We start from the raw sequence: 15,722 nt of genomic DNA, 5'->3' as shown, positions 1-15,722 counted from the left end.
GATGTCATGCAATGAACTTTTAAAGCCAGCTATGGGACGCTTCGTAGTCCTCAATGGCCATAGTTAGCGCGATGGAACTCACCTTCTCTCTAATTAGCGCTCCAGTTAGCACGAGATTTTTAGCATGATAACAAGGAAAGCATTCCAGGAAACGTTCGTTTATTTGACTGTTCGTCAAGCCATAAGCAATTTACTCTGAGCAGCTAATCGGATGCATTCCACTCTATCTTCCACGGATCTAGCTACAGTATCTACACACATAATGAGGTCCCTCTTGGCCAATCGGAGGCCATGATGATGCTCGGTAAGCCAATGGCAGAGCAGCTATGAGTACCGTATTTTCACGACCATTCGACGCACCGTATGGTTGGGCGCAGTCTCATTAATGGGTGCTATTTCTGTATTTTACACATAGACAAAACGCACTGTATTATTGGGCGCGATTTTAAAGTGGTAAAACATACGCCAGCTTAAACATACGGCATGCATGCGCGCACGCTAAAAACACGTTAGCTTGTAGCATACGGTAGCATGCCAAGACATACAGATACAAGCTAAAAACACGTTTTTAAAAAGGAAACGAAGCAAAACGGAGTTCCGTTGTATTTTATTTAGCCATCGTACAATGTACTCACGTTTTTCGATCAATCATCACCCAGAAATCCATCAAAGTCCTCATCCTCTGTATCAGAATTGAACAATTGTGCAAGTACCGGTAATCCATCAAAAACGCCGTGTTCCCTCTCGTTGTCAGTCACTCTCATTGCCATGTGGCTCCACAGAAAAGATGCCGGCTTTGCCAAAAACTCGAACAACAGTGCAAGCAGACACGTTCGTCCAAGCAGCCACAATCAATTCGCAAATTGTGGCGTAACTCGCCCGGCGCTGCCTCTCACTCTTTGTAAAGTTGTGTTTGCCATCGATCATTCATTGTTCCCATGCCGCTCGCAACTTTACTTTGAACGCCCGGTTGATGCCGATGTCCAGCGGTTGGAGTTCTTTAGTCAAGCCTCCGGTAATAACGGCAAGCTCAGAGTTCATTTGCTTGACTTGGTTTTTCACCGCTGCTGTGAGATGGGCACGCATGCCAAAAGCATAACCGATGGCTTGAAGTTTGAACTGAGCTTCGTAGGCGTGTCTCTTTGTAGAATTTATTTTCGGGGGTTCTTAGAAACCAAAACCGAAGTTGTTTTGCAACAATGCACATAGCCACACTCTATACAGGTGTTGGTACCTGCTTGTAGCGTCGCTTTAGCGTCCACTTTACACGCCCACCCTTCACTCATTGGCGGCCTGCTTCCCCGCATGCCTGTCACTCACGTCTGCCTTTTCTCTCTCTTTCTCTCCATATATGTATATATACACGCCCACCCTTCACTGATTGGCCGACTTCTTTGCCGCATGCCTGTCCACAGTCACTTCCGCCTTTTCTCTATATAAACAGCGTGTCGGCTGTCAGTCAGGTTTTGGAACTCAGCGCATAGACAAGACGCTCCGCATCATAAGGCGTCCTGTCCATTTTGGAGAAAATTTTAGACTTTTAATGGCGCCTTATAGTCGTGAAAATACGGTATGTTGCGTTCAGGGAAACTCGGAGCTGTGAACGAAATAAAAATCCTTCACTATGTAAACCAGTGTGGTGGTTGCTGTTGCCATTTCTGAACGAAGCAGTAGAGGTCACTGTTGGATTAGACTTCGTTGTAGTGAATCTCGTGAGGCAAGAGCAGAGAAAAATATTTCGAATACGCAACAGCGGTTTTATTTCGTTGTATGGGGATGGTGTTAATGCATGAAGATTTTTTTCACACTAGGGGGGGAGTATTTTTGCCCATGTAGGTTTCATTGTAGAGGAGTTTCACTGTATTGTATATTAAAAAAAACATTAAACCTATTGTGCAATATGAAATAGGAGCAAGTAGAACATGCAACCAATATCTTGTCGAGTTCTAATTGGAAGTGTGGCTTTTAAATTCTGGGTTTCTTGATTTGGATATCAAAATTGGAATCAGCCAGACTGAGGAACCATTCGAGGAAGTTTCATATTTAGACAACTTCAATCCAGCTTTGCCTCCAAAAAAGAAATACAATCTTGTGATTAATGCCACACTGCAAAGTCAATGTGTTGTGTTTGATCTCAAGGCAGGAGGAGTCCTGTATAGGTTTGTGCCACCAGCTACTTTGGGATTCATAGACAATTAGGAGTAAAGCTGCAACAGAGTGAGCAACATTCAAATCTGTTCACATTTTTTAATTGATACATTGGGGGAAAACAGGTCTTCGTAACAACTTCATCTATGTAACGATAACCAATTCAATCCAAATATCTCAACAACTCCTGCAAGAAAGACACAACTATTGAAAGAACAAAAAAAAAAGTTTTACTCTGCCAATAATGAATTCAGAGCCATTTGCTGTAGGCACTCGAACATTCTACTGACACACGGACAATCTTGATGCTTTTTCTTGCTGACCTGGCTAGAATGGCCGAAATGTCTCTCTGCATACACTACTATGGTCACCCCAAGCCTCCCACCTCCCTACAGGGAACTGTATTACGTGGGCTTCATGCCTCCCATACTCTCTGACCTATAGAGCACACGTGCTGTTCTATCAGGGCCTTTCAACCTAAAGTTCTCTCCACACTACACAATGTCCAAAACAATAAAATCCCTCCAGCTCTGCACTTAGTTTTGAAACTTTTCCTTTTCCCAAACTTGGATTGCTGGACAATCCTCTGAATTTGTACTGAAATTACTGATGGGAAATTAACCTTTTTAATTGCTCATCTTAAAAAATAAAAATAAAAATAGTTGCACTTGGAGTACCTGCTCAACAAGTGCTGGTTGCACAGGTGAAAATGATCACCTCTGAACAGTGAGACAGAAGGGCAAACACCAAAAACTAACAAAAGACAGATGGGCAAACACCGAAAACTAACAAACATGGAGGGGGGAATAAATAAATAAAACTAATGCATTAAAAAAAAAAAGGTCATAAATTCTAATTACAGCGCACACCCACGGGAAAACACTTTAGTGACTTTATTAAAAGATGGAAAACATTCTGAAATAATTTGACGTGGTGGTTGCCCCAAATCCTGTTCACTAGGGGGTGTAGACTTTTTATATACACTGTATATAGTGTTGTACAACAATTAAAGTAGGAAATTTTGGTAAGGCGCTCAAATTTTGACTTCCAGCTATTTTTCGTAAACAATATATTGCACAATATGACCAACTTCCCATTAGAAACCTTCCATTTCGTTTACGCAGTAAAAATTCCGTTTTTTTGTCAATGATCAGACCAGACGCAAATATTTGTGGCATCAATGAAGCCAACAAAATAAAAGGCTTTACCGTTGAGTAATTAATCTCTTTCCTCACATTTTCAATCCATATAAAAGCCAGGAGAAGGGGAAGACCAATAGGGTACGCATCACAGATGATGTGCAGCCTTTTAACCCAGTCAAACGTTTGGCGGGCGAGAGCCTTCCCTTATCCAAAGAGCCGCCAGGATGGCCTTGTAACCCAGAGTTTGCCCCCCCCCCCCCCCCGGCCCGATCCCCTCCTTCCCTCACTTATCGAAACACATGCATACCGCATGTAATCTCTCCTACTAAGAAAACAACTAGGGGGCTAGCCTCCAATTGTAATCAGACAGGACCGCTAGATTGGCTTTCCTCTGCATGTATGATTTGCTGTCTTCAGGTGGGGCCTCCAGCAATCACAATCATACTCCTAGCGCCAAGGCATTATTTTCAGCCTCAATTATATAGATTCATGTGGATGTATAGTTGTGTGCATTACACGTTCAATTCCATATTCTGCCCTTCGTTCTCCCTCAGACACACACTCAGTCCAAGGCCTCCAGGCCCACACAGACATAATGGACAATCAGCCCTGACAATCACAGCCTACCTCTGACTGATGCAGCAGTTGCAAACACATAGGCGCTCTAATGCCAAAGGCTGGTTCCCCACAAGCTTGACGCACAATCACATCCACGCACGTTCACCCCACTCCTATCATTCAATGAATAAATAAAAGGTGGATGTATCCCCCCACACCCCCCACCCTCATATTATTAAACAGTGACTTCAGATTTCTTGCTTAAGCCAGTCGTGCAGTGGAGAGTAACTCATGACGGGACCTTCCGGAACCAAATAAAATGGCAATTTTCCACCCCTCAACAAGAGCTTGGCTCTACTCTGTTTTTAAAATGGGGCTGTGACAAAATATACAACAAGCTCGGCAGACCAAGATTCTTCTCTTATCAGATGAGATGATTATTTATTAATTTCTCCATTATGTAAGCCTCTTGTGGCCTCAATGTTTATGAAAATGTTGCTTTTCTAATACATCTTGAAGCAGTTTGTTAAGTCTTTTCCCAAAAAATAACGGCAATTTTAACAATGTAAAAACCCCAAAGTGGGGGTCACCACTCCATTTGAATCAGGTGTGTTGGAGGAGGGAAACATCTAAAACATGTCGACTGTAAAATCCATTTGAAAAAAAAAAATGCAACAAACCTAATAAGGTCATGCACGTTTTACAACAGGGATCTCTGTAAATGTTTACAAAATATTTGATCAGGAGTAAATGTAAATGATGCAAGAATACGTTACCAATGTACCTGATGTCATGATAAAACTGAAAACAAAATAAAATGGGCTGCCGATGATGATGATAATGATGAATACTGCTTTTGGTTTTTATATGTATATACAGTATATATACCTGTGTATATATATATATATATTTTATATATTCCCATTTCATTCTTTGGTTCAGAATGTTGAACCAAAGAATGAATCTTATTCTGCGTTTGGTTCATTGTCTGTGAGTCCCCCCGAGAGAAAATAATCATAGAAAAGAAAAGTCAGAAAATTTAAAGTTGGCTTGCAAGACAGAGAAACTGATCGTCTCTCTGCATGGTGTCTTGTGTTATCATTCCTGTTGGACCTTTGAATCATATTTTCCCTGCCGTTATAGATTTGATTCAGAGCTATTTGAACTGAGTTTGTGAGGGTCAATCTCACATCCTATTTTTCACTTTAGTTTTCCACTTTAACTGCATTTATCTGTACTATATATCTCTCAACGCAGTTTATTTTGGGAAGAGAGTAATTTTGCATCTATAGTTCCACATATTCAAATACAAACATTTCTCTCGTCTGTGGTTTGCTCACTAAAAGCGAGCCTGTATTTTGCCGCTTCAAAATGACAGTTCAACTCTGCCTTCGAGAAGCCACACAGGGCTCCAGATTTGTGCTCAGAGGTGTTGATTTTTATGTATGTAATAAATTTGCATTGGTTGGACAGGAGGAAGGCCAATCACATTCCACACTGCTTTCACTGGGCTTGTGAGAATGTGTTACACAGTCGGCTGAAAGTGTGCATAGGAGAGATAAAGAGTAGATAATGAATTCAAGTGATGGGTGAAGAAATAAAAATGTGTGCATTACTCAGACAGAATTATGTATTGGTGGAGGTGCAGGATCTTTTTAGACCCTTTTTCCAGTCAAACAAGAGGTGGTAAAAAAAAAAGAGAGATAAGAGGGCAGTGTAATCTTGGAGGAAACATAGAAATGAGCTATAAATACAAAACAAATGTATATTTTGCTTAATTCCATTGATAAACATTGATCCATAAACATACAGGTATGTATCATGATTATTTTATAATTATAATTATTATTTTATTATTATTATTTTTTTTTAAGGGCACTCGACCGGCCCGCGGAACACTCAAGTCAAGTCAAGTCAAGTCAAGTCAACTGTATTTATAGAGCACTTTCAAACAGCCATCGCTGCATACAAAGTGCTGTACATGAAGCAATTTAACATGCACAATAAACAGTAAGACAAATCGGTAATAAAGGCGGTAGAAAGCACCAAACAGAAAAACCAAGAACAAATCTAAGTCATGATGAGTCGAATGCCAAAGAATACAAGTGAGTTTTGAGGAGGGTTTTGAAGATGGGCAGCGAGGAGGCTTGCCGAATGTTCAGTGGGAGGTCATTCCAGAGAGAGGGACTCAAGCACCCTTGGAGCGCCATTGGAGTGAATAGAATCAAGTTTTTAAAAAAATGAAATTGAATCAAATTGTGCTGTTGTGAATCGAAATTGAATCGATTCAGGGAATTTGTATCGATACCCAGCCCTATCTATACTAAGTTTATCAGCGTTCCATTGTTTGTATGCAATGTCATTGCTTCCACACCCTCATCCAACGTAAATTGATTGCAGCAGCCCAACTGCCATTCCGTATGGACTTTCATTATTCTGTTTGCATCGCTTAAAAAGCCAACAAGGTGGCAAGGGATTTCGGATGCCGTTTGAGTGACTTGCTCCTTTATTTATGACACAGATAAAAAAAAAAAAAAACATTGATTACAAATTCAAAGCCACGATGCTGTCATTACCCATGTTATGATGTGGATTAATTAGCAATTAAACTCATGATCCCATAAATCTGTTGCGGATCTGCCATGCACCGTGGGATGTCGTCTTCTGGATGTTGATGCAAATTAAAACTCCCTGTGCATAGACATGCTGCTTGGTGGCCTGCGAGTCAACTGATTGAGTAAACACGAATCCAAACATGGTCAGTCTGTAGCAGGAAGTGCACTAGCAAAGACAAACTTAAATTATTTTGCATGCAAACACACAGCAGTCACTGCGTAATTGACACGGGAAGCTCAGCAACTTTTGATTTGCCGCAAACGTATTTCCATACATGTCGTTGCCAATGCAGGGATCTGTCCATGCATGCTAATCCCATTCGCACATACACTAAGCCAAGATCATTCCTGCTTGCTGCTTATTTAGGTGGGGATTGGATATTATTAAGGCAGGCCGATGCACACTCACACGCATCATGGACATCTCAGTCTCCACCAACATATATCTTTAAATCTCAGTACAACATTGATGGGTTAAAAATGAAAAGTCTCAGACTGGTCACCCACTGCTCATCTGGGTGATTTAAAAATACAAATAACCGCCCTTATACTTACATTACTATGTGTACGAAGACAATATGCACTTAAGGCGACAAGGATTCTTCAGATGTTGAAATCAGAAAACAAAGTACTTAGTCTCACGAGCTACGGATGGGAAGTCCCACAAAGAAAAAAAAAACATCTGCCTCCAATCCGAAGTAGCAAATATCCAAATGTTTGCCTTGCGTTAATCCCGTTCAAAGGGTTTGTATCCTCTGAAATGTGCTTTGTTTGCTAAAGTGTGTGATGTATTTAGGCTTTTGGAGCTTGTTTGCATGCTTGTGCAGGTGGTGGCTGTGTTGGAACACACACATTGCAACGTTACGGACAGCCCAGGGATTGAACGGCTTGTGCCTCAAGACTCAAAGGGGAAAGTAGGAAGTAGGCGGCAGATGTGTGCGGAAATGCATATTTTCACAGCCTTTCTTCTAAGGCCTTACGAAGACAGATTGCTTGGAAAGTGATCAATCAGCTCAGTTTTCAAGTATACAGCTCCTTACAAACAGTATCAAAATGCAACTTGTGGTCATTTGGCCTGCAGGACATTTTATAGCCCACCATTTTTTAAAAAATGTATATTTTTTTTGCTGCTTAATTTAATGTGTTCAGTTCAGTCAAAAATTGTCTAGTTTTTATGGTGAGTCTCTGAGTGGCAACATCATATGCACTGTTCTGTCAGACCAGGCTTTGGCAACATGTCAGCCTGATGATCCAACCGTAAAAGCACCCACAGAAATGGATGCTTAATATATCTGGGTGAAAATAGGTTGAAAACAAATCTTACTCTGTCAAAGACTGTTCAGGGGGGGGGGGGGGCAATGGGGGGGGGGTCTTGTGGGTTAGTGCTGTTGGCTATATCTTGCATTAAAGTTGTTTCATCTGCAGGATCCAGTCCCAGAATGATTCTTGCATTTTGGTGATCATTTAATATATTTAATTTTAAAAATAAATAAATAGATAAATAAAGCGAGAGACTTCAAGTGGTTTGTACAGAGTGGTTTGTACAAAATGATTGCAACCTATACTACGGATGATAAAATTGCGAATCATAATGCTATTTATCTCATTTGTCCGATTTTTCTAAAGGAAGGGACAACACTTTGAACAGCTCTTTTTTCTGAAATTGCCGTAGATAAGTGAGCAGAGGACTACTTGCATATTCAGACAGTGTCCTTTAAATCTGCAGTTCTATTTCAATTGTGACCCGGACAAAACGCTAGTTTCCAGGTGGGTCAGTAAGGTCTCTCTTTCACTTAAAACCAAGGAATGGGCGTGTGCAGTGGAGTTCCTTGCCACATGGCTTAAGAAACACCTTCATTTGTCGACCAATCACATGACAGTGATGACCCCCGGCAATGCTGGACCGGCGTTTCAGAGGCATAATACCCACACAGCTCCGAAAAAAACCGCAATGGAAAAGCCACCACGTAGGGTGGATCTACCGGTGGGCACAACCGATACAATGGAAAGGGGCCTACCAGGAACATGTTTCATTAGTTTGTTCAATTTACTTCCAGGCTAGCAGTCATTCATGAACTGCCTCCAATATGTTGCTCTTCATCTACACACCACAGACCCAAGTAGTGTGTACATCTGTTTTTGCCGTATGATCCTTATGAGAGCCTTTCGCCATCTGAGCTGGCTTAATGCCTCTTAAAGGGGCCAAAAGAAGACAAATTGAAGCAGTATTGTGAAAATGCAAAATAGGCAGATTACCTAACTAGTTGATGTGAGAGAAAATTAACTTTATCACAAAAACATTCATTTTCTTTGAGAAAGCCATCTTAAGAGCCCCATAGTAATTGTTGTCTCTTTTACGATGTATAAATTTTTCATTTCAGTTGTTGTGACATACTTTTCATATTTTGCAAGGCCCTTGTGGGCTTTTGCACAGTTCTCACATCATGATTGTATTTCTTGACTCTTTAAAGCACACTGAATGGCTCAGTCGAAAGAATTGTGCATCGCAAGGCGAAGCGGCGTTACTGCCTTGCCTTGATTTATCCTGAATGGGCCTTTTCTGTATTTAATTTGCAGCCTTGCTTTTTTTCCATTCTCCTTTCATCCATTTTTTTAACCATTTCTAAGGGATGGGGATGAATACTGCGGAAATGTCTGAAGCAAGCCACCCAAACTGAAGTGGCTCAGGAGCCTTGAGGTTGTAATTAAATATTGCGGTGCAATGAAAACTGAAGAGAGAAACTTTGAATGAATTGACATCGCAATGGGTGTAATCAAGTTATCTTGTGTTGGTTCAAATGAAGTTTGGATGCCTGTGTAAAATGTGAGAGCAAACCGCAAAAGCAAATGTGTTGGTGCCAGTCAGTCAAACCAATGGCTTGGAAGAGATGTTGAAATTAAAGAAGACAACATGAAAAATTACAACCCGTAATCCTGTCTTTTTTTTTTGTGTTAATATGATTGACATTTCTTTTTTGGACAGCGCAGGCAATGTAACATTTTCCTTTTATTTCTGTGTGTAGGTTGGGGAGAGACAACACGTGTTGGTGACTGAAGAGTCCTTTGATACCCAATATTATGTGGCTCACAACAAGTTCTATGAGCAGGTAAGACATTTAACAATTAAAAAAAATTACAAATGTTGCTCTTGATCAAGCTACCGTAAGTAAGCTTTTTTTGTGGAATATCTTCAGTGTTGGAGGAAGCTTCACTTATAAGTGATTACTATTTTTTTCTTTAATTGCTTTTATTTTATTCATGCTATCAATTCATTCTTCACACTGAACACATCAGATGAGGGGCTTTGCTCTGCATGTCTCGTGAGTTCTCACATGAAGGTGCCACTACCCGCAGCTTCTTAAGCTCTCTATCTACCAAATAAAGTAGGTTAGCTGGAATATCACTCACACTCTCTCAAATGTGCACCCGCACCCTACGGTGGTCACAAGAGCATTTGGCAGCAATGACTTTTTTTTTTTCCTTCAAATGTATGAACATCAGCCCTAAAGACATGAACATTCCATCCAACACACACACAGCTGTTCAGCGAACGTGGCTTCAAAGAACCTCTCTGAACCTGTGAAAAATTAACTTTAAAACATCTTCAAATAAATCAATTTCCTCCGCGCTTTAACTCTCATCAGAAACATGTTTGAAGTTGTGCTTTTTATTAGCAGGGAGGGCAGCGGATGGCAATATTTTTTCCGCCGCCTTCCTTGCTCCCTCCCGACTGCTCCCTTCCGGCCCACCCCCTCAGCACCTACTGTACTTTTTTTTTTGCATGCTATGAACTCAGGTTGCACGTTTCACGCACCATGCATGCGTTGTGCGTTCGCACACTTCACACAGGTGCATGAGTGCTCATGTGGGCATGTGTGTCGTGTGCATGCGTTGATTCTTCAAGAAAAAGGGGTTCCTGTTGTTGAAAGAGGCTTGTCAAAATCAATCATTCGATTTGTATGGATTTCCAATGCATGTTTCCAATAATAAATAATAGTAATTGAATTCATCCATTCTCTGTGTTAAAATTGTGACTTAAAAGTGCCAGCATGCGAGCTTTTGAGTTCCTTGGTCTTTTTTTTTTTCTTTTGTACTTTGTGTTGTAAACTCATGAGTGAGCTTCAGCTACACCAACGCTCAAATCGTGAGGGGAAAAAGGAGGGCTACTGACGCCAATGCACCTTTAGGTGCTTTGTAAACTAGCTGAATGGTGCTGTAAATAGCCAACCAGAGCCGATGCCAAAAGGCACACATCAACACACAAATATGTTTGTCATGATTTAAAAAAATAAAATAAAATAAAAATGCACCAGATACCTGTTTCCAACACCAGAATTGACAGCAAGACCAGCCTCCTGAGTCTGTATTTCCAATGCAAGATCTCGCAAAGGAGAGATTCCAGCTAATTTTAAATGTGTTAATCATGTGTTAATGCAAACATGCCGGTCTATATGCATTCATAAGTTGAGCTTTTATTTAGGAGAGAGTAAATTAAAAATTAGATAAGTTGGAAAACATTTTACATTTGGGAAAAAAAACCCTCCCAATTAACCACCAAACAAAAACAGTAAAAAGTATGAATATTATAATACAGAGCCTGGGCTCAATGTAGTCACTAAGGTATTAAGTGTGAAATCTGGTCTTTTGTAATTGAATACAAAGCTGCAATATTTGCAGGGAGCGCAGTGACTTATTCTGTTGGATGAAGGGCAGCAGCATGATGTACCAGTTGATTGTACCATATGGCAACCAATGGGAGGATTTGAGTTCTTTGCCTTTCACTACACTGCCCTGGCAGATTTAGAAAAAAAGATATATTCCTGATTTGTTGTGTGTTTAAATGTTGTCATAGTATATTCCCTTTCTAATTTTGGAAAACTTTTATTTGCTTTGCTTCTGAATGGCGTTAACACGTGCATTTGTAAATGCTTAGGTGTTGTGACTTTGCTTGTGTAAAGCACGTTGAGTTAACTTGTCTTGGAAATGTGCTCTAAATGTATATTTAAGAATTAATGTTCCTAAGAACCAACGGGACCCATGCAAACCGAACTAAAACCGTCGAACCAAAGCATTGAAACGGTTTTCAGAGGCCCTTCCACCTCTTGTGTGCGTGTGAGTGCCTACTCGCCCAGCGGGAAGCAAAGGCGACTGACAGGAGAGGGAACAAATCAGCCTGATGGAAGGTTGATGACGTATGGGAGCAAAGGAGCATGTAAATGACCCATTATCGAGTCCGGAAAATGACTTTTGTGTCCATTTCATTTATCAAACGATAATTCCATATAGTTATAATGATATCATGACAGGCTAACACACGAACACAACTGTGTGTGAGTGAAAGCGTGTGCGCACGCATATGAGTGTGGGACTGCTATTTCATTGGAAGCATGCAAGAAAAGAATGTGGTGGTTTATCGGAGTCTGGGAAGGATTAATGGGTATGAGCTTTGTCACAAATTCAAAAGTTCAGAAGTCAAGTTAGCAGAGTACTCTTACATAAGATTGTACTTTAGTTAAATGTCATAACTGCAACTGGGCAAATCACCCTTGTAAATTGTAATTGTTTTGTAATTGTAACTGTGATGATCGTGTTTTGCTCCAACTGATACCCGTTTGACAACATGTAACACAAATGGGAGTCAAATTTTAAGAGCGATTCCAAACTGTTTAACCTTCTTGAGTCTCCGCAATATCTCTGAAGCGGCATGTACTATATACAGACTCTGAATTTGAATTATCTGGCGTTGTAACATTTTTAATCGACCAAAGTTTTATGTAAAGCAACACAAAATGCCAAAGTTTGAACTGGTATCATCAGAGTCATCGTGTGAGACGTCATCATATCAGGCAGGACCACAGCGCTTTCTATATCAGTTGTTATTTGTTATACTTGTCTTTGGTGTCTGGATGAAGTAACAGTGTTTTTTACATTCATTCATTCATTCATTTATTCATTTTGGGTTTTCTCCGGGTCCTTCGGTTTCTTCCCACATTCCAAAAACATGCATGGCAGACTGATTGAACACTCCGAATTGTCCCTAGGTGTGAGTGTAAGCGCGAATGGTTGTTTATTTCTGTGTGCCCTGCGATTGGCTGGCAACCGGTTCAGGGTGTCCCCCGCCTACTGCCCGAAGACAGCTGGGATAGGCTCCAGCACCCCCCGCGACCCTAGTAAGGATAAAGCAGTTCGGAAAATGAATTTTACTATTTTAAAATATTATTTAGTCATTACAGTTAAGATTTGTTGTTATTCACATCCATTCTTTTACAATGGCGCTCACCATTTTAAGGGTCGTTGGTAAAATGAAGCCTATCCAAGCCGACTCGACACAAGAAGCAGAGTACAGCGTACTCTGCACTGGTCGCCAGCCAATCATCGGGCACTTAAAGACAAACAAGCATTGACACTCATATTCACACCTATGGAGAATTTAGAGTGTACACATGTAACATGCGTGTTTTGTGGCATGTGGGAGAAAGCCGAAGAAATTGTAAGCACTGAGAGAGCATGCAAAGTTCACACAGGAAGGCCGGAGACCAAATTCGAGCCACCAACCTCAGGACTTTGAGGCAGACGCACTAAGAACTTGTTTGCCGTGTTAATTATTGTACATTTTATAAGTCAAAGTAAGAAGAAGTTCCGCCGGATGACTAAATCTGTCACTTGGAACATGAAAGAAAACACAGGACTGCTGAACTCTGAGAAATGGGTCCATTGGGGGAGCGAGCAAGGAGAGGCCAAGGGTCAGCTGGGAGGAGCAGTGGAGGCAATGAAATGGATGTGCAAAGCTGCTGCGTGGGTTGACGAAGGGAAGGTCGCAAAAGGAGTGCGAACAAATCACTCGGTCTCACTTTAACCTGACAACTGTAATAGGTGGCTGCCTCACCTGCGTTTGCAAGGAGGTTGGGGGGCAAGGGGGGGGGGGGTGTTACAGTGGGGGTTTCCGGTGACATAGGACAAGCTTTTTTTTTCATCATTGATTCTCCCTTTAATGGTCCTCAAATGATTGTCACCAATATGCACAATGTCGCCAACCTCCTCAACGTCCACTGTTTCAAACCTCAGTTTGCTGCCTGCTTACTCTCGCCCAAAAACACACACATGCACACACCCGCACACACACACACACACACACAAACTGTGGTGAGCAGCACGTCTGATGATTAGGGAGGTGTGGCGCTGGCAGGTAGACGCCACGGCCTCGTTTCCCCTGCCGATCATATTCCAGCCACTGGATAAAGACTGACAGATTAGCACTGAGCCGGGCGTAAATGTGCCACCACAGCGGTAACATTTCAGCTCCATCATTTCGCTTCTTCTGCTCTGCTGCGTAGAGTTACAACACACAACTTTATGTATTGGGAAAAGAGTGAGTACAAGATGAAACACTCCATTGAAATTACATTTGAAAATAGTGGAAGAAGATGCGAGCACAATGCTATCGTTTTAAACCTTCAAAAGCTAAAGTATCCCACACAGCTCTTTCCATATCTTACAATTCAGTTTTCATTGATTCTGCGATCAAGCTGGCATTTAAAAGCCAAATTTGGATTTGGGAGAAACAGTTGGAGTCAATTGCAGATGAAATTGGATTGAAAATGTACGTTGTAATTGCAGAGAACCATGAAGGTGTCGTGAGAATATTTTTTTGTCCATACATCCATAAAAACGGTTTTGAGGTCACAGTCACCTGAAGGCATGATACCTCCTATTCGCCAAATTCATCCAAGATAGCCAATAAAATATTCCCTTCAAGTCAGAAGTAGAGAACTGTCCACAATTGCTTTTTAAGATAATCACCATTGATCGATTGATTACAATATGTGTTTTACAGGTACTGGTTCCCAAGAGGTTCGAGTTCAAAGGGAAAATGATTGAAGTAGACATCTACGAGGCAGGAAAACACTTCCTGAAAGGACGACCAGTGGAAGACACAAAACCTTTCACTCCCTCCATTGCTGCTCCACTTCAAAAAGGAGAAGTGTCCGGCGTGATGAAGGTAAACCCATTCATGCGCACACAATAAATGCATACTTTCAATGTTAGTTGACATTTTTTGTACTTCAGCAATCAAATCTGAGATGTTATCAAGTACTTCTTTTTCTACGATTGCATATTGTGTTCAGCTTTGAATTTTAGCTTCAATTAAATTGTGTATAATGAGGAGGTTGCTACATATCCCGTCACTCTATAGATCCTTACGGGATCATAAATTCAGGTGATTCGAGCAGCCACAACAGTGAGGTGCAAATAAAAACAAGTCGTGTGCACATATTTGCGTCCTCCACGCACAAAAAGCCAATGTGTCAGTGGTAAGTCATCTAAGATAAGCGATGACTGGATAAACCGGCACACACACGTGCACGCACACTGGCTGACTGACACACGTGCCTGGACTTGCACAGACACGCACAAACACCATGTTAATGTATCTGTTTCAGTGCATGTTATTTTTCACAGTGACGAGCTGTAGCTTATAGCTCAGGACATTGAGCCACAGAGCAGAATATGATACACTTTCTAATTTCACACTCCATCAACCTTTACTGCCAGACAGCCAGAGAAGGAAGGCAGAGAACAGAGGCAAAGGGGTCGCAGCGATCAAGGGAAGACAAGTCGCGAGAGAAAGTGAAAGGGAAATGGATGGCAGAATGAAACAGGGAATAGAGCGAAGGGATTCACATTAAGGCGACTGACATGTCACTGAAACGAAAAGTTCAGTGGTAAAGACCTTTGAAAGTTGCCTCTTAAAGTCATTCACCCCATCCAGCGCGCACACACACACACACACACCATTAATTTCACCTACACATACCCTCTTTGAACATACGTCATATTTGAATTTATTTAGCATATGCTATTTTTGTTGATGGATGGATGGAGAGAGGGAAGGAGAGAGCGAGAAATACACGACTCACACCAAATAAGGATATTTGGCTTTCAGGTCAAATTTAATGATATTGCTGATTATCATCATCTTTGAATTATTATAATTGTTTTTTTGCTGTGAAAATGATTTTCACAAGATGCCAATCGTAAAATGATGAAACACAATGAAAATGATGAAACACAAATCAGCTTAGAATCAGTGACACAATGTGACTCCCGACAGTATATACAGCATTTACTTTTCATTAGGCCACTAATGGGCCACTAATGGGCAACCAATGGCCGATGCACCATCAATCGGTGACTTTTTACCCGTGCCCAAAAATATGAGAAAAAGAAGTGCTAAAAACAGTATCATGTGATATCTTCA

The 15,722-nt window shown here is 41.1% G+C and overlaps 1 protein-coding gene across 1 annotated transcript in view; it reads left to right on the top strand.

Annotated features, from left to right (window-relative positions):
• The window catches only part of cdkal1 (CDK5 regulatory subunit associated protein 1-like 1), a 194,652-nt gene that overhangs the window by 161,733 nt on the left and 17,197 nt on the right, over positions 1–15,722 (top strand). The window contains exons 13-14 of the mRNA XM_086113711.1: positions 9,487–9,570; positions 14,298–14,462. Coding sequence (XP_085969837.1) covers positions 9,487–9,570; positions 14,298–14,462 — 249 coding nt within the window. The remainder of the gene's footprint in view (positions 1–9,486; positions 9,571–14,297; positions 14,463–15,722) is intronic.

Source organism: Hippocampus guttulatus, chromosome 6 (genome assembly GCF_054856545.1).
Source record: "Hippocampus guttulatus isolate MCC_2025c chromosome 6, RoL_Hgut_1.0, whole genome shotgun sequence".
NCBI lineage: Eukaryota > Metazoa > Chordata > Actinopteri > Syngnathiformes > Syngnathidae > Hippocampus > Hippocampus guttulatus.
Note: the sequence above shows the minus strand (reverse complement) of the source record. Positions and strands in the feature narration are given on the sequence as shown.